This window comes from Larus michahellis, chromosome 2, assembly GCF_964199755.1.
Source record: "Larus michahellis chromosome 2, bLarMic1.1, whole genome shotgun sequence".
Lineage (NCBI taxonomy): Eukaryota > Metazoa > Chordata > Aves > Charadriiformes > Laridae > Larus > Larus michahellis.
In genome coordinates this window covers 3,943,726-3,963,163 of record NC_133897.1, presented here as the reverse complement: position 1 = coordinate 3,963,163, position 19,438 = coordinate 3,943,726, and the positions used below count along the sequence as shown (strand labels likewise).

The 19,438-nt window shown below is 41.2% G+C and overlaps 1 protein-coding gene across 36 annotated transcripts in view; it reads right to left on the bottom strand.

Annotated features, from left to right (window-relative positions):
- OBSCN (obscurin, cytoskeletal calmodulin and titin-interacting RhoGEF) overlaps nucleotides 1–19,438 on the bottom strand; it is a 200,607-nt gene that overhangs the window by 32,784 nt on the left and 148,385 nt on the right. For 34 of the 36 annotated variants that reach the window (XM_074573946.1, XM_074573908.1, XM_074573915.1 and 31 more), the window contains 6 exons: nucleotides 18,891–19,068; nucleotides 17,124–17,237; nucleotides 16,255–16,422; nucleotides 15,894–15,996; nucleotides 15,164–15,293; nucleotides 13,927–14,032 (listed from right to left, as the gene is read on the bottom strand). In XM_074573946.1, the coding sequence (XP_074430047.1) occupies nucleotides 13,927–14,032; nucleotides 15,164–15,293; nucleotides 15,894–15,996; nucleotides 16,255–16,422; nucleotides 17,124–17,237; nucleotides 18,891–19,068 (799 nt within the window). Of the gene's footprint in view, nucleotides 1–43; nucleotides 4,414–7,689; nucleotides 7,733–13,926; nucleotides 14,033–15,163; nucleotides 15,294–15,893; nucleotides 15,997–16,254; nucleotides 16,423–17,123; nucleotides 17,238–18,890; nucleotides 19,069–19,438 lie in introns of those variants that run through there. The other 2 variants (XM_074573942.1, XM_074573945.1) reach the window with 1 other exon arrangement.

The window sequence follows — 19,438 nt, the reverse complement described above, 5'->3', positions numbered from 1 at the left end:
ACTACTGAGTGCCATGAACAGAAAAGAACACAAACCCAGTGAGTTCAGTGACAGCAGATGCAAGACATTTATTGATATAAACTCAGCATCTAACAGCATATCTTGCATTTGATTTTTTTTTATTTGGGTTTTTTTCGGTGTTATTTTTTTTCTTTTTTTTTCTTTTTGTATCTCAAGCAAACTGAAGTTTCCACTTTATTAATACTCATTCACCTGCAGGAATTTTAGTAAAACATTCTTTGTATTAAAATTTTTAATACAGCTGTATGTTTTCATCTACAAGAAATAAACCCCCACACATCTCATTAGTTATCTACATAGTTTAATCACTTACAAGCATTATTTTTAACCTCTAGGAGAATATTTTGAAAGTATATGTAATGAACTTTTCATAAACCTTTCAGTTTTTGAACAGAGTCCTGTGTAGGATTTTAAAAATTCCTTTCAAATTATTCTCTTTTGCTTAAATTTCAGAAGAAAATGTAAACAGATGTTAATTGCTTTGGGCTAATGAATCAAAGTATAATTATTTCTTCTATGACCATCTGAACTGCAACCTTTCAGCTGCATCCTGCAGCTGCAACCTGAGCAAACCTCCGCCATCCTTTACCCATCTTTATTAATTTTTGATTAATACTATATTTTTGAGGACTATCGTAGGGCAAATTCTTTTCTCAGCAGTATCTTTGTAAATCTGAATCAAATCCACTTCTTCCTGTGGAATTATTCTAGAATGATACCAAAATAACTGAGATCAGAATCAGGCCCAATAAAAAAAAAGAAATATTTTCAGTTTTGAAAGTATTTCTTTGTTGTACGTTTGTTACTTTCCAATGTACAGTGCAATATATGAAAAAAGCACTAATATATATCCATCGTATCGCGTAATTATAAAACAAACAGTATAAACCAAGGAGATGTTATAAAAAATGGGAGAGTAACATAAAAGAGGCTTGATTTCTTTCACCACATGTAATCACTGGAAAAGCATCCTAAATCACAAGGGTAGTGCACAGGATATTACACATAACGCCCTGTGTGGATATTGAAGGTAAAAGGCTGTGAAATCAATGTGTTCATTGTAGTCGGTACACAATCAAGGTGCAGCCACAGAAGGAAAAAAAATAATGTATTCTTTTCTACAAGCACCTTTCGTGAACTCAATCCCTGTTAGCGGGAATATTGCCTGGAGGACTCCAGAACAAGCTTCACAATTTTACCTAGCTGGGAAACACTCAGGCAACATCACACATCAACATTTCCAAGCCAAAATCTCACTCAATCCTCTCACTTCATGCTAGTCAGAAATGTAGCGTTTCTGGTTTCCCTGCACCCTCTAAACAAAAATGTTTTCTCTAGTGACAGCGCTACACAACTGAGCTGGGACAAGGTGTCGGGACTTTTCACCCAACATCTCTGTCTACGATAGAGAAGGCCAGTGCCTGGTCCTACCGAGATCAACGACAAACTCCAGCTGATTTCAACTGGGACCAATATTTGGGCCTGTGAGCTCATTTCTTTCCAGCGTTGAGCAACTCAAGAAAGGTCTGTGCAACAGGAATGGACCATGCCCAGGGTATCTTAGCCTTCCCCGGGAAATCAGCGCTTCCACTGAGCTGCCAAGCTCCAGAGAAACTCAACAGAAGGCAATACCTCTACAAGACAGCTCCACGAACACGGTTACAGTAATATGATGAAATTGCAACTGGCAGTGCTTCCAAGCAGCCCAATACTTTTATGGTAAATATTTTTTTTCTTTCTTTCTTATTTTGTATATCTGTCTTTGTGCTCCTGCTACTTCACCATAGCTCAGCAGTGAATTCCCCTTACCACATATAGGAGACATCATCCATCAATCTGTTAAAAGTGATGTTTCACCACTGGCGCGTACAGGAGACCAAATATTCTTATTCTTCCAGCAATATTTATTGACAAAGACCACATTTACGGTTCTTCATGCACGTTAGCATTTTATTATAGATGCAGAAGTAATTTTGTGCAGCACTTTAATCTTTTGGTGCACGTTAGGTAAATCTATCTTTTTAAAGATATGGTTTATAAATCCACTACACTAGAATGCAATATAATGAGACCTACATCTTTAGCCAACTAGGAAGTGGACTTGAAAATAGCAGTCATTTTAAAAAGATGGTCTTTTTTACTTAAAGCAGAAGAGAACAACGAAATCCTTGCTTCCTCAAGTCAGTGGGTCTTTCACCATTGACTTTAGTCAAATTAGGATTTCAACCGAAGGGTCTGAGCGGCCCTCAGAAATGCAATATTTTCTATACTTTTCATTCTGTGGCAGAAGTTTAAGATAATGTAACCAGACTGTGCATGTTGAAAGGTTTATGAAGAAATTTTGATAGAGCTAATTGGTGTCAAAAGTGTACAGCAGACTCAAAGCAGTGTGGAGCTTCACGACCTTCGGGCGCACACAGGGCCAGGAGATTGCTTGAGCTGGAACCAGTCCTCCTACCCTGGGGCTGCTGAAGGATGCTGAAAAGCTTAGGTAGTTTCACCTTCTTGCCACACCATAATTTACAAATCGGCACTTGAAATAAATTTTAAGTTCATGGATAAAACCGTACTTACTCATTTATAGTTCTGTCATAGGCAGGAGAATCAGGCTTTACCTAAACCTACCATCACCTCCCCACTATGGAATGATATATGTTCACCTCAATCAAAGCTTTTAAAATTACAAACTGTTCTGACAGACATGTTCCCTTTGAGACTGGAAAAGCTTGACTTATCGTATTTAAATATTTTAAAATATATTTTCCTCAAAGATATTCTCTCATACATGTTACCTTGTAATCTTTGCCACCAATTCCCCTCACCTACAACAATTTTGATTATTTTTATTTTTTTTTTTCTAAAACGCTGCTTTCTTTTGTGTTGAAAATTATGCTTGTATCTGCTCAGCTTTGGGAGAGGTCTTCTGTGCTGATGTGCAAGGTAACAGGCTCGCCAACAGTCCCGTAGCTGAGGGTTCTCGTGGAAACTTCAGTTTTAAAGCTTGACTGTCCGTTGTCTGCTGAGAGCTGCACTTCAGTGCAGAAAGATGGTTTCACTGTGAAGGAAGGACCAGGAGAAGCTGTTGCTGCTGCATGCACTCCAGGTGTCATGGCCATGCAGGTGTCACTCACATGGAAAGAGATGTTTGAGGAGCCTAAAGACTGCACACCGGTTACTCTTGATGCTGACATGAACATGGCCCCAGGAACGTGCTCCTCAAACTGGCTGAAAAATCTTTGCGTGGGGTTGGAAACCACAGGTCTCCCCAGGTTCAGCAGCACGGGTTTCCCAATCATTGGCTCGTTGATCTCTGTCTGGAGCACGGAGATCTCACAGGGTTTGTCTGTCCTGGGGTTCTGACCATCACACCCATAGGTCTCACCTTCTTCAGGAACATAATCTTCAAGATCCTCCAAAGTTAATACTTTGCCATTGTGGGTTAAGATTTTGCGGTCCCGGGTGCTAATGTCATCTGTCTGTAGTTCCTCTGGTTCATCAACTATAACGATATTATCCTCTTCTGGAAGAACATCCTGTATTACTTCAGGTACCCCCTCTTCAAGAGGCCAAGATATGTCTAATTCATCTGCTGCTTCTGTAACCTCTGGACTCACTGGTGAGAACAGAAGTTCCTGCTGGTCTGCAGCAGCTGTCTCAAAACTGAAGATCAAAGGCTCGCCCCCACAGGCAAGCAGCGGGGAAGAAACGTCTGACCCATAGTGAGCACTTGTTTCCTGTGGGAAGCTCTTTCCTTCGGTTCCATAATCCATAAATGAATTATTTCCTAGTTGTTCGGACGCACATGGGGAGCTTCTGTCTTCGGTGCTGACTTGAGGTCCTTCCTGCTCAGTTGCATACACCAAGGGCTGGATATCAGCTTCCGAGAGAGTGTCATTAGGCATAGATTTTGACTGTTCCACCAATTTATTGTTGGAGTTGTTTGTGTTTGGATCATCTTCTGGGGAACGCCTAGGCCTTGGGCTGGGAAAAGTGAACGTTAAGACCCCGGAGTCATCTTTTTCTTGTTTTACTGGGGAAGACCCTCTTTTCCTTGTAGGTTTTGGTGATTTTTTCACCTTGAATTCAATTATTTCCTCCACTTCAACCCACTTGGGCTTTTTCTCTTCCACCTTGGTCTCTATGACAACGTCTCTAGCTGCTGCTCCTTGCCTGTCCTCTGGTTCTGTGACAAAAAGCATGGGAACGGCAGACGTCGATGCTGCCTCCTGCTCATATCTGTGGACAGGCTGCCTGATCTTTGAAACATAAACCGGCTCTGGAGTTGGCTCCGCTCTTGGGGAGCGGGAAGGTGAATGACCTGAAGAAGAACGTGCAGGAGAAACCCTTCCCCTTTGTCTTGGGCTCTTCACCACAGTGGTTATCGTTTCCTCTCTGATGACAGAAAGCGTTGACATGGAGTTGGCAGGAAGACAAGACTTTTTGGGGAGCCACACTCCATCAGCACATGCCATTGACTGTCAAGGTGCTTACAGTGGGGTTAGTTTTGTGAGCACTCCAGCTTTTGGTGAAGCGTGTCATTTTGGAAGGGATACACACGCAATGCACACACCCACATGCCCATCTCCACTCACTTTCTGAGCCAGGAAAAACCTCTGTGCCCCTTCCCCCAGGTGGATCTCAGCTCCATTAACCTCCTTGAGTGTGTGGACATACACAACGAGTACATCCAGATGAGAAATGTTCTTCTGGATGCTGCTATGTTTGATGTCCTTTTGTTGACCACTTGCTACGGTGCTTTGGACCCATAGAACATTTTCACCCAAAGATTTTAAACACTCAAGGAGTTTAACCTTTTTCTGTGTGTCTTTGGCTCAAGTCCTGGCTTCATCAAACTCAATGGCAAAATGCCCTTTATTACAACAGGGTCAGCAGTTTCTTCTTTTTAAATAAAGTATCTTAACTATATTTTGCCGATCAAAGACTCTTTTGAGACCAGAGATCTGCTTTTTCACATGCAGAACAGTTACATTAAAAGGGCATTAAGCTTTTGGCGACCAGGAAAAGGAAGTTAGAACATTTCCTGCAGAAGTCACCTATGCCAAAATGTACTGATTTTTACTCTTCATAATACCGCTATTGCAGACACAGCCTGATCCTGCTACCACGAATTGGCACAGGAGTACCAGATCGATCTGGGATGCACGATTATAATTTCTCAGTATATTTCTGCTGGCCTTACTTTAGATTTTTTGATGCATCCAAAGCAGTTGGGACTTCTCAGCATCCCCGTATAGATACACAGCTTGAGTCTAAGCAATCTTCTGCTCCCATCCCAGGACAAACTTTGACTTTCAATGAGCTACAGATGAAATTGGATCAAATAGATTTAAAATCTGTGGACAGGAACACCTAAACCCAGACTTGAATGCTCTTAAATTTGTATGTTTAACGTGGATTTTTTCCTGCAGATTTTTCAGTGGTGTTTCTTACGTGGAAAAAATTGAAAGTAAAGACATCGCTGTCCTTGCAAGCACAAGGAAGCTCAGACACAGATCTGAGATCTGCTCAGACACAGTGAGATTTCTTTTCTACCAGAGCACCCTCTCTTCTACTGCTCATTTCCACTGCTTTACTCTTTCCCGCGAGTTTTCTATAGTTTTGCTATAAAGCTTTAAGGTTTATGCAGTGCCTTCATAGTGGCCACGGTGCCTTTCAGAATTAGATAAAACTAAATCATTTTAGATAAAGATGAGAATGAATCCGTGCGTGCTTGTGCTAGACTTTGCCCTACGTTGCAAAGTTAAAATGGTTTTTTTGGGGGTCTGGGACCTGCGTATATAGACATTGTTCAACACCATCTTTAAATTATCTGTTATTTTCTGCTAGCAGTTTCAAAGCTGTTTCTGTTTCTCAGCTCATTACACATTAAGGAGAGATGGAATGTGCCCTTAGGGGCTTCTTCCCAAACTTTACCTCATCACTATCCCAATTCCAGCTGAGGTCTACTCTAATGAGTTCGTGACCGCATCAACTAGCAAAAGGAGGGGAAATTCTGTTGTTCTGAGATCCTGCTCATAAACGTACCAACCTCCTTTGGGGCTGCAGCCCTTAATTTAGGAATCACTTCTTGAGCCATCCAAAGCAACACTCTATGGAATTTACGTGTCAGAAATTTAGAAATCAGCTTAACTGATGGTAATATTAGTTTAATATTATTTAATCAACCGATATTAATGCTGCTGCTTGTGTTTTGGAACCGTAAAGGTATAAGGAGGACAACTGGCTGACTAAGGAGGGATGTGAAATAAAAGCATCCCTCCAGGTGATTTACAGGCACAGAGATGTAGAAAGATGGGATTTACTAAGCTTGAGACATGCTCTGGCTCTGAGTGATTCCTTCCCGCTCAGGACTTTCTTGGGATGTTTTTGAAAATGATATAAAAAGCATTTCTCTCTTTAGCTACCCCACTGGTATCTGAACCCCGGTCCTTGAGACGGCATAGGCAGAAACAGCTTCATTTTCTGGTCTTTGCAGGGTAAAAGAGTCTAATGGCTGGAGATGTTAACTGAACTGATGTGCAAGAGAGAGCGGCAAAGGCAGAACCCCTTCCTGCCTCTCCTGTCTGCTCTTTGCCTATTCGAGGTGGAAGCTGCTAAGAGGGGGGACTTGTCTTCTTCTGAGCCACTGCCTCCAAATGGGCTAAGGGCATGGATCGTAAGAAATAGTCATTATAGAAAACAATAAAAGAGATAAAAGGTAAGCAGCTCTTAACTGTAGTTTAGTTGTCATTTCACACATCCTTCTCACCATCTAAAAAAAGTAAAAGAAGTCAACTTTAGCATCATGTCCAAGTCGAGGACTGATTTTAGCAGTAGAACAACTCCCAAGGGAATGCATTGCCCCCAAATATCCATTGTATAGTCACCTACTACTGTTAGGACACAATCTGAATAGCTTGGAGGTGCTCGGAAGGCCTACCACAGAAGGACAATGACCCCCTTCTAGCACATGAAACAGTTTTATTATGTATTTGTTTGTGATACTTCAAAGCAAGAAGATACATTAAGTTTTTAATGGCTGATGACCTTCTGGTCTACATATGACTGAGAAAGTACCGTTTTTTGATGAAATTAATCTTTGTATGTTGTTGGTACCCAATATAAACCCAAAGTATCCAAAAAAGACCAAGTCATTATCAGAACAAAAATTCATTTTAGAAATACAGAGACAGAAGGGGATAAAACCGTGCACCTTCCCTCTGCTTCATCATAAAAAGCTTTCCTGAAAAATTTAATGCAGAAAGCCAGAAGAAATCACGGTAAGCTATGAGATGTTTGTTAAATTTGGACGTTTTATCAAGTAGCCAGTTCTCAAAGCTGGTGTCTTTTCAACATTGAGAGTCAGACTCAACGTTCGTGAACCCTTGTGCAACTCCAACAGTATTCAATGGCATTTTTTTTCACATGTAATACCATTAAAAAACTGACCCAGGCTGTGTCTAATACCAGTGCTGCTGTTTTGTAAAAGGGATAATAAGACTTTTTTTGAGGTGGGCACTTATACTACAGAATACCATGAGATCTGGTGGGATGGGAATGAACACTCTTGCATGGCCAATAAACACAAGCTTGTTATTGGATCATGCATCGGCAGCAAGGCAAAACACAAATGTTACCAAAAAAAAAAAAAAAATAATCAGCACTTACATGATGATGGTTTTCTTGGGCACTTTAGTCTCTTGTTCAGTGACTACAAAGAAAACAGTATGAACAGCATGGGGTTAAAGAACGGCAAAAGCTGAAATGATTAAATTAACTTTGCTCAGTTAATCAAAATAAACTGGAGTGAAAAAAAAAATAACTGTACCATCCCATCCATGCTTTCTGTGGTTATTTCCAGCATCATCTTTAGTGTTTCTGACCAAGAATGAGAATTCAGAGTGCTCTCTGAACAGTGAATGATTTGGATTTGAAATGAAATATTTTGTGGAGAACAATATTGCAAAATCTGTTTATTCTACCATGAGATTCTGACATTTTGGTTTGGCAGGTCAAAGCTAGAAAACAAGGTCCTTTTTTATTTTATTTTTTTCTAAAATAAGGTAGTGATGGTGTGAGAAACCTGAAAATGCCTTGATTAGGAAAATCCTGGTGAGCTGAAATTCTTTAAACTGTGTTTTCACTTGCTAGAAAAAGAGTTTCCCCAAACACTGAACAGTTTCCAAACTTTTGTGGACTAGATGCAAAATCCAAGCTGATAACAATGAAAACTAAAATCATTATCATCAGTACAGAAAATCAGCATCCAAAAAACCCCAACCCTAGGAAACCCAGGAGAGCCCTGCAATACACCTCTGTCTACTCCATCGCTTTTTTGCTATAATTTACAATTTTTCCTGCCCCTTGTCCCATTACAAACTAGAAGCTGTTGATGCATATCAAGATCAAAAGAAAAGTAACGATTTAGCAATTTTGCAAATATGTCTTAAAATTCACGTTTTTAAAAATAAGAAAGACACCATTTGAAGAACTAATAGACGTTTTTCGGCAGGTTCCCACCCTATCTGCTGGGAATAAAATCAAGACACTGAACCAGACTGTTTTGAACACACTCTGAACTGATGAACCTACTTGAGATCTAGAAAAAACAGCAAGCCCCACTTTTCATTTAATAAACTGGTAAAGTTTCTAAAAAAACCCTTAATTGAATCTCAGAGTAATTTGTCCAGCACTTGGTTCGCTATCTTCCAGCCAGCCTATAATAAATAAGCTCTGGTAATTTTCAGTTGGTACGATTGAAAGTGAACTGCAACTTAAAAATGTATCTATAAAATCATCAACAGTTTTTGCCCAGGGAACTTGTAGCGTCTATATTATTTGTTAAATAACTCATGATTAGTGCTGATGTTTTCAATAGTGTCTCAGAACTGCACTGACTGAAAATTAAAAATACATTTACAATATTAGATGGAATAGTTTAACCTAATTTTCCTTCCACTTGATTTCCAAGAGCTCTCTTTTGCCGCCAGGTAAAACGACAATTCCCACCATAATGAAAAAGAATTCTGTGCAAAGGCTGATGTTAATATCTGATCTAGAGCTCTATGGTTTTTTTGCAGAGCCTCCTCTCTTTTATGCATGTAAAAATCTGGAATAATTTCCAATAGAGTCAAAGGAGTTACTGCAGGTGGGTTTAAACAAAATCCGTTTGGAAATTATCGCTTACTGGGGAAGTAAAGGGCAAAAGTCTTTTCAAATGTTTATCCCTGAACGTAATTACAGTACAGCAGTTTACCTAGCCTTAGTTAATATTTTTTAAATAATTCAAAATCTTTTTTTTAATTATACCATGACAGAAGGTGAACTGAGTGCTCGAACAGCTTACTGCACCCAGGTTAGAAATTTTCAAGGAATTTTTAAACCCTTAAATTGATATTGCGCAACTTTTACTTAACTTTTAGAAAACCTCACTGAATAATATCGTGAGATTAATCCACAAGCAGCAAGAGTATCAGTTCTGAAGTAGGTAGGAATTAATTTCATTATACGCCTAAACATTGGTGGTTTTTATAATTACTTTAACAGCAATTGTATTAAATAATGATTAAATATGCATTTAATGAGATCTCCCCCTGTCTGCAAAAGGAAGTCTCTTTCCTGTTTACTCTGTTATTGCCTGTTCTTGCAGTCCTCCCAAATGGCGTTGACCGCAATATTTCTATATTTTTATATGTATTCGAAAGTCCAGCAGGCCTGGGATGAGAAAGCTGTAAATGGCACATAGTAAATGGGTCCTGATGACTTGCAGTTTAGCGCAGGACAGATCGATTTTACATGTGCTACCCAAGATGTGAGGGAGGACTCCAGCAACCCGATATATGAAGGATAAAACCACACGAAAGTAGGATGAGAGAATTTGTGTTTCTTTTTTTTGTTTTTTTTTTTTCCCAACCCCCGAGAGGAAAATATTCTGCATCCGTTTTAGCACCGGATTTATCATTTCAACTTGTTCAATAGCATTTTAGGAACACAGCTTTGCAAAGCAGGAGCCCCTGATAAGCAGGTTAAAAGCTGGAAGCATTAGGATCAGCCAGTGCTTCTACAGGACTAGACTCCTCTTTGGTTAATACGTTAAATCATGGACTTAAAATTGATGAAACACTTAGGATAAGTCAGTTCTTGTTGCTCTGAATGGATGAAAGCTGGTTTATGGCCTTTATTACAAACTTTAAGTCTGCTTTCTCCACTCACAGAAACATAAAACTATTTTTCCTGCACCAGAACCGCTGCTGGCATAAACCATGGGAGCCCTGCTCTGCCTTCCCCCCTCTGCCGCTGCGCCTGGGAGATTCACAAATCTGACACGAACTGCTAAAGTCAATCTTAAAACGAGCGATTCATGGGCACAACGCGGTTTCCTAAATTGTGCAAATGAAAAGCAAGTGTGGTGCACTCTTTCTAAACAAAAAGGCTCCACTCCTGCGATGACCGAGGTGTTTGTAAAGGCAGATTGTGCTCTCTCAAATTTGTACTGAAAATGAGGGGGCCAGCCCAAAAATGAGACTAACCAAAGGTGACAACAGAATAAAAATAACAAGATAAATATCCTAAACATCACCCCAACCGGAGAACTTTAAAACGGTCAGGGGGACAAACTCCTATGCCCTATTTCTTCAGTAAAAGGGCAACACTAGGAGTTCTAACATGTTTTAAAGCAATCTTCCGTCTGAGAGCCTCAATTTTTAGCTTTTCCCTCCAAGATGGGTATTACCCAAACACAGCAATGACATAACTTGCCCAAAACTCTGCGTGAGACTATGAAGAGATTCCTCTTGCCTGGCTGTAATTGCACCCATCGTTTTTCTTTACGGCTTTGCTTATCTCTGCTTGTGTAGCTGACTCCTTCCCCTACTATCAACTATCTCATTATATGTCCTGGACCTGCCTGCCCAGGTGAGAATGCAACACCTTTGAAAAACACCAGGCTTTATTTTTCTTAAAAAAAAAAAAAAAAAGAACAAATTAGCGAGCCTGGGACAAATGGATCGCGATGGGTAAGACATCAGCCCAGAGCACGTCAGCCCAGATCTGCCGCGTGGAGGTTAAGCAGCAAGGTGCAAAGCAGACAGTCAACTTGAAGTCAAAGAGAAGGATCTTCTTTCAGTTACACCTTTTTTTTTTTTTTTTTTAAAAAAAAAGTGTCTACAATTCTTCCAATAGTCACATAAAAGGAATTTTTAAAGCAACTCTTCATTGACTTCAGTGCAGCAACCAAGTGAAGCTGGAGGCGGAACTCAGCGTTTCAGACTTGCAGCCCCAGCTGTGGGTGTCCGCAAAGGGACCTCTTAGTCCAGTGGTTTCCATCCTTTGGGGATTTGGTCCTTCCAATGGATCAGCATATCCCCATAGTCTGAATTTAAAGCTAATGACAAGAAGTTTGGGTTCGAGACCCATGGTGTTGGACCATCACTGACTGCAGGTCAGGGCTCGTAAACCACTGCACTAACGGGATCCCAAATTGTGACAGTAGGGTTTGGTTCAGTATAACAAACAGTACAAAAAAAGCAGGAGGATAAAAAACTAAAATAGTTGCAACTAAAACCCCTTGGGTGCCTCAGGAGACTCTGGTAATAGTCATTTCACAGAACCAACGATAAATCAGGTAAAATTCAGACCCACTGCGCAGGTGAGCTAGGAAACAGACACAGCAGCTATTTTCTGTTTTAATAGTACCACACAGCAGAAATGTTGTCCTCTTGCTGAAGTTACAAGTAATCCCATTTTCACAAATAGAAAGGATTGTGAGGATGGAAAAAGAAAGCCTTCATGAGATCCATCCATCCTCCAGTTCCTTGCCAGATGAGCCTGATTTTTCCATAGGTAGATGAAGGCTGGTTATTGCGTCTCGAGAAAGCACCGAATTCCTCCTCAGTCAAGTGCATTATGCCAAATGCATCCCTGATGCGATTCTGCTCAGAACAATCCTCTTGCTCCATGGATGAGCCTGCTCTTTGCTCCACTGGCCTGAGGCAGCTCTCCCTCTGTTTCTCCCTGGAGATGACTCAGGGATCTATTTCCTTCCCTAATACCAAGCTCAAGCAATTGAGCATCACGGATCAAAAACTATTTCATAATATTTCTGAAGCTTCCAGGCAAACTCCAATTATATTTCTTCAACCAAGCTCATGAAATTTTTTATTCACGACTGCGGGAATAACAGCACATGAGTAATTTGGGGCTGAAAGCGTATATTTGCAACCCCCAGAGCTGAACAATGCTCCTATCGCTGTTTTAACAGCCCTTGTTTGTTTTTATAACATCTTTTGCCTTCGTACAAGGGAACTTCATCAAGATATGCCACCCTAACAGTGATTTGTTTATGTTCCTCTACATCCTGCGTACAACTTATTTTTCTCTCTTTAGGGCGTAGAAAGGAAAAAGCATTCAAGTGCTTCAAGGTTTATCCCGCTGAAACAATTCTAGTGTTGTTATACTGCTAACACTGTTCTCCCTGTAATGCTTTTGAGTGATTTGATGGTACTGTTGGGAAAGGACTACGAGGAAAGCAAGCATAAAACCAGGACGAGCGAGTACAGAAACCAGGATACTAATCACAGCCTGTTGCGTCTGAATCCTCTTAATGTAATAATACAACATCAGTGTCTACAGAAGGCTGGCCCAAAGGTCCCTCCAGACCAGAACCCTGTCTCAGACAGGGCCAAGAGCAGAGGCCTATGGAAAATGATTAAAAATAAAAAAAAATAAAAAAGAGTGGAGTGCCATTTTCTCTGAATATTTTTTCCAGACTCCAGTCATTTGCTGCACAGCAGCTTCTTGAGTCAGAATGCCTTTGGGTTTGGTGGCTTTTAGCGGATGTTGATAATAAACTGTCACTTGAACTCCTGTTACTACCACAAGACAATGTGAAAACGCTGAAGATAAGGAAAGAAGGTCCTACAGCTCTTGGCAAACCTCTGGCTTTTGTTGGCCGTGTCTCCACTAACTATATCTGGGACAGCTCGCTGCCATCAAGGTTCAGTGGCATGGAACGGTCTGTGCCTATCCTAGTCCTCTCTCGTACCCTCCAGAACAGTAAGTCATCTATTATCGATGGTCCCTTGGCTGTATTATCTCCTGAACCACTGCTGGGAGCTATTTGAGAGAGGGAACACTGGCCTGTGCTCAGCCAGCCAAGGACACTGCTAAGATGTACAAAGAACCAGTTTCCTACACCAGGAAATGTTCCTTACGCAGATATAGCCACTAATTTAAACTCAGTTGTGATGGGTTTACAGTAAGCCTGTCCAAAACACTGCTGGTGGAAATCCCTTCGATAAGAAGGTAACTCGGTCCATATCACTCTACCAATTCAGGTGAAACATGCAGAAACAAAAGGAATAGACTCGGTGACTATGTGATACCTGAAAAGTCCTAGATAATGGGCAAATTAATACCGCTCAGGATGTAGAGCTGTCAGTTCTGCTTTCTCAGTCACTCCGGGGGGTCTTCGGTGCTATTTCAGCAACAATCCCAACAAGCCTGCAGCTTTACAGACTGGCCCCTGGCTTTTTGGTTTGTTTTTTTTTTTTTCACCAATACGTAACTCATGATCTGCCAGACTGACACACATTTTTGAGTATTCCAACAGGAATAGAAACCTTTTTTCTTGCACTAGTGGTGGTGTGACATACCCTTCATTTGCTCCTCCTTTTTCATATAATGCATTTATAAGCATTATATGATGCAGTTGATTTACCAGGTTTGGAAATCAACAGATGGTGATGGGTATAGAGCTGAACTGCAGTATACCCATGCACATCTCGGTAGACATACAGATACGTGTACACCAACAAACATGGATAAGATGGCAAATACATTTGATCCTCAATGAAATGGTTTTAAAGTAATTCGCTGCCATACTTACAGAGCTGCTCAAGGTCATACCTTCTATGGTAATGGCTTGGTCTCCTCTCCTCTCCTGGGTCAGGGCTGCAGCGCTGTGATGGTAAAGTTCTGCTCCACTTTTTGCAGACCCTAATCTGTTCACCAGCTAGAGAGAATCACGCAGTACCGAATGAAACGCAAGACGTTTTTGTATAATAAAACCTTCCTGTACTACATTATAAATTCATTGCAGTTACAGGAGCGGGTGAAGAAGTGACCCTAAACCCAAGCTAGAGTTTGTATGAACACATCGCTGCTCAGTGGAGTTTGTGACAGTGCTTTACCACAAATGACTCGCACAGACAAGTTACAGCACATGAACTAACTTGCAGTTATTTGCAGTTTGCTCTGCAGCCTGTCACTTGGTCCGGAGGCAGATGTGTCTCTACCAACAGGCCCAGACTCCTGCCATATGCCATTTAACTGGTAACTAAAGAGGAGGTTTTTTTGTTTATCATCCATTAATCCACTGAGTCTTACTCAGCCAATGGAATTCTGGATCTTGGGATCTTATAGCTAATGGTAAATGCAAGGCAATGTGATTTTGCAAAAATTCTACTAGGAGTCTTTAAATCTTATCAAACTTCCGAAATATTTCTGTGGAATAACCGTGAAGTTGTTGGGAGCTGAGCTGCTTACTTGACCTATGCTCGTTTCCTAAATTTTTATTTTTATTTTTTTATTTATTATTGCTGAGCCCTAAGTGCTTATTACGACTTTACAACAATGAATGCATGGACTATGACTAATTTTAGAAGATATTTTAGAGCACATTTATTATAATTTATTAGATTCTTCCATGCACACTTGCTAAATAGGAATTTCAGTGGTTTCCGCTTCTATTTACACTCAATTTCTTTCTTTTGGCTTTGGATGGTTTCTTTGTAGTGGCACGAATCTGTTCTAATTTAAAGACAGTCCAGAAAGAAAAGTCATGTCAGAATGGCCTTAAACTGTGTAATAGGTACCTCTAGAGATCTGGATTTAAGCTCCAAAACAAGCTCACTCTCTTCTTATTTGCAAAACCAAACTCTCCAATTAGAATATTCTGAAGCTTTTGGATGTCGGCAATCCAGATCTAGTCGAGGAGAACCTGACTTGTGTAGACTTTTTTTCATAAGGTAGGCAGCAGCAATTACTCAGCTGCTAATCTCTTGCAATGCATCTCTCCCAGTAAAATGAATTCTCCTACCTATGTCATGTCAGACGGCAGATTTTTACATCCCTCTCAACTTACCTCACATTCATAGTGTCCCATATCTTCATTGGAAGGGTTCTTGACCACCAGGACTATTATGCCACTCCTTGGTTCACTGAAAGTCTGGTATTTACTTGTGTCCTTCAACATTACACCATCTTTGTACCACCTGCATGCGGAAAACACTGAGTATAAGCCACAAAAAAATACGCAGTATCAAGAAAACCCCAGCTCACTGATCCATCTATCAGAGCAGTGGGCAAAAAACTCAAGAGTTAGTCATTAGACAAAAGTTTGGATCCTGGAAAATAGGTCTACATGTGGGTAGATCACACGTGGGTACTGAGCTGCACAGATTTATGAGATGCTTCTCAAGAAATCTCATCAGCTAATGCAGGGAAAAGGGCTTCTAATCATGCGAAGCGGTGCTGAGCTTTTTGTCCGAATACCCCAACCTGGTTGCCGATAAAGTAAATTCAAGCATAAGGCAGGGAGGTTAAAGAAATGATAAAACGTTGTCAGGGCATTAGACCTGATACAGTCCTACGGCAGGTAAAATTTGTAGATATTTCTTTTCAGATGCTAGCTAGAATAAATTGCTGAGAATCTCGGGAATGTTTGGACCAAGAAAAGACAGCACTGGGATGGGTTTAAGGTGGAAGACACAGAGATGGAAGGGTCATAACCTTGAAACAAAGGGCAGGAGACTCTTCTGACCGTGCAAAAATGGGAAAACAGGATTTGTTCCAGTGTGACTTGAAGAACTGACCTGATTTGAGGCCTAGGTGCTCCTTCGATAGTGCAGGTAAACTGGGCATCTTCACCCTCAACAAAATAAGCATTTCTAACCTTGTTCACAAAGCGTGGTGGCACTGCAAAACAAGGATAAATGGAGCTAGAAGTATGGCCAGATATGAAGGATGTGTCCCTTACCGGATAATTCTCAGGATGTCTGCACATGAGACACTAAATACCAAATTTTTTGACCTAAGAATAGTTGACTACACTTGTATATCAAATAAATTATCCAGTAGATGTTATACAGAACTTCTGGAATGTCTTAATACTCCTTCTGGAATGTCTTAATATTCCAGACTCCTTTAAAACAATGCATCTGTGCAGAACTTTACCTTGAACAAGGATCTTTCCCAAGGTACTGGCATTTCCAGCAGGACTGGAAGCAAAGCACATGTACTGTCCCGAGTCAACACCAGTTAGGTTGTCCAAGATCAATGTGCAGGAACCATCAGGATCTTCTATTATAATGTGATGGGGATCCACCTCCACGGGCTTTCCATCTTAAAGACAAAGGGAATTTTTTCTTTAAATAGCTTAGTATCAATTACGTTTTCTCCTTGGGAATTTCATCCAGCTTTTTGGCTAGAGAGGACCGAGAGCTGTATTTGCTTTATGGCAGCTGGTGTCGGTAGTTGAGGAAGGAGCTCTTCATCTTCGTCCAGCTCTCTACAAAACATCCTCTGGGCAAATAACGTTGAGTGACCTCATACGTCATCAATCCTCATTTAAAAGTGAAATTCTCTCAGAGCACGTGCTGTGCAGTTATAGCTCTGATTTGCTAGCCAAAGGAACACCTCCAAAGTGACTGTGAATGTGCAGAACAGATCTTTACAAAGCATGAACTTACAGCAAAGCTGTTTCTTCTGCAGTACAGTAACGCTGGGGAAAAGAGTGTGCCCACACAGCGGTCTGTGCTATGACATGGAAACATCCGAACTACTTCAAACAAGTTGTTCATTTCCTAGAAGCTGTCTAACTGCCACAAGATGGGGATTTATATGGATGAAAAGGCAAACCTTAAAAAGCAGGGTATATTAGCTCACAGTAAGATCTACGTTGCTCGGGTTGTTTAGTAGCTAACTTTAAGATTAGACTTGGGCATCTCTAGGCGGTCAGCTTTTAGATTACCCACTAATTGGCACAAAGCAATATCGAGGGAGAACAAATTTGCAGGACGCGTTTAATGACTTGCTGCTCTTACCTTTGTACCAGCTGACAGATGGCTTGGGAGCTCCGGTGACTTTGCAAGCCAGCTTGACTGTCTCTCCCAGCTCAGCTGTACAGTCGGCCAGCTCTTCCTCAAAGTCTGGAGGTACTGAAACGTCAGAATAAGCACGTTAGTCTGGAGGAGGAGGGGGGCTCTGTCCGTAGGATGGCTGCTGCAAATATAAGCATAGGTATAATTTTTGCAAATCTGTGAGGTTCGGAATGGAAAGCTGAACAGGAAATTTTCGCAGCTAATGACTTTCCAGGTGACGTGTTGTCCCTGCCCATCTGAGACTAAGTTCAGTTTTGTCAAATGTCTGCTGTTGGCTATAAAGATGGGCCATAAAAAAAAGAATGGGATTTGTTGCTGATCTGGAAGTATTTTAGGCTGGCCATGATTTTAATAAGCACATCCCTTATTCAGACACCGCGCAGCCGTCACAGTTAAGATAATTCCCCAATGCTAATGCACCCCTGATATCCAAACTAGTATTCTGCTGGTGTCCATACAATAAAAGCTATGCTTTGTTAAGGGACTTTTATTTTAAATTATTACTACCATATAAAACTATTCAAAATCATTCTGATATTCTTCCTCATTAGAACACCTCACTAAAAGCACAAAAATAAAATGGCCAGACTTGTTTTCAGTGTGTGTACACTAAAACCAACTCTGTTCTGGCATTTTAAGATGCCAAATTTCCTTACACTGTAAAGGACACCATTTCTAGCTTATACCTGGACAATAAAGATCTAATAACCCTGCTGATAAGTTCTGTGGATAGAAAATTGGTAGAATCTCAAATGACAGCGAGGATAAAGCAGCCAAAGGAAATCCATGTGCCCAGACACAGCAATGTGAGCAGAAGTTGAGTGGAGGATTTGGTACCCAACAAAGTCATGGGGGAGCTTTTTACTGGTATGAGTAAGACTCTGGGTCAGGTCCCAAGGCTACTTTTCCCACTGGAGTATGACACTCTTCATGCAGTGGGCCAGGGCCTTTGTCACCAAATTCTGTTGTCATCTGCCCTTCTGCAATCCCTGCCAGACCAAACGCCTCTCTAGTGCCTACTCTGCAAAGTTTCAATAAGGCGTTTCCCTTCTCCGGTGATGCACCTCTTCCGGGCTATTTCGCTGGAAAACAACATCCTTCGCTTATTGACAAAATTTATTGACAAAAATGGGTGAATATGAAGACAGGGAACCGAGCAACCACTTCAGTCTCTGACTCTGATTCACCATCTGATTCTCCACATCAGCTGAAACAGCCGGGGATAGCCAGCTCTTCTCAGCTCATCAGCCTGTGTTTTCCATGCTTGCGTAACGGATATTGAAGAGTAATTCGAAAGTTACTCATCTGCTTTGCTATTGCCTAAAAACCTGTACGGGTCCTGTGGGACCTCTGGCATGTAAACTTAATCACTTCAGTGATATACAGTCTTGGTTCCCTTGATGGTAAATGGAGAGAGTTAAACACCACTGGCCCATCCTGATAAAAGTGCCTTCCCCAGCACAGGTGTAGGACCCAACACTGCTGTAACCATTCCAGTCAAAGCTTACTGCTTGCTGTCAAGCCCTGTGAATTGTGATTTACAGCAGTCTGTGATGTGATTAACGGAAAACCTCCAACCCTAGTTCAGTTTAAGAGATGGAAGATGACCCTAAATTGTTTCTCTCCCTCTTTTGTTAATCTCCTCCCTGAATCCGGAGACCACCCAAGAAAAAAAAATGTGAGATTTGGGTTATCTCAGGCCATACTCACTCCAGACAGGCTCGCTGATCCGCTGCTGTATGCCACAGATCTCCTTCACCCAGGAGTTCTTGATATTCACTGTACGTGCCTGAAGGAGGTACTTGCGGACCAAGTCTTCTCGTTCGTGCCAGATCTCAAATGCCCGGTCATCCCCTTCCACAAGGTCGTTCACATCTATGTTGTTCAGCTGCATGACAGAAGGACAAGAAAGTCAACACACATCCTGTGTTCTTAGGGCCGAATTTCAGTCAGAAACTTTCCCACAATTGAAACCCCAGAGTTTAGGACAGTTCAGATTTGGAATTAGCTTTTGGGGACCAGAACCATCTTCAGTCAAGGTTTGAAATGGAAACAACTTTAAACACCAGCAAGGCTCCTGCTGCCAGCTTGTACCCTCGTCAGTGGTCATGAGTTGTGCCATTCCCATTAAAGCTATATTAGATGCTCCAACAGCAAAAGGGATAATTTACACCACTTTTAGAGATTTTTCAGATTGCATGAGCAATGCAACATGGCTTTGGCTGAACAGCAGTCAGGGTCCCTTTGCAATCCTTTCC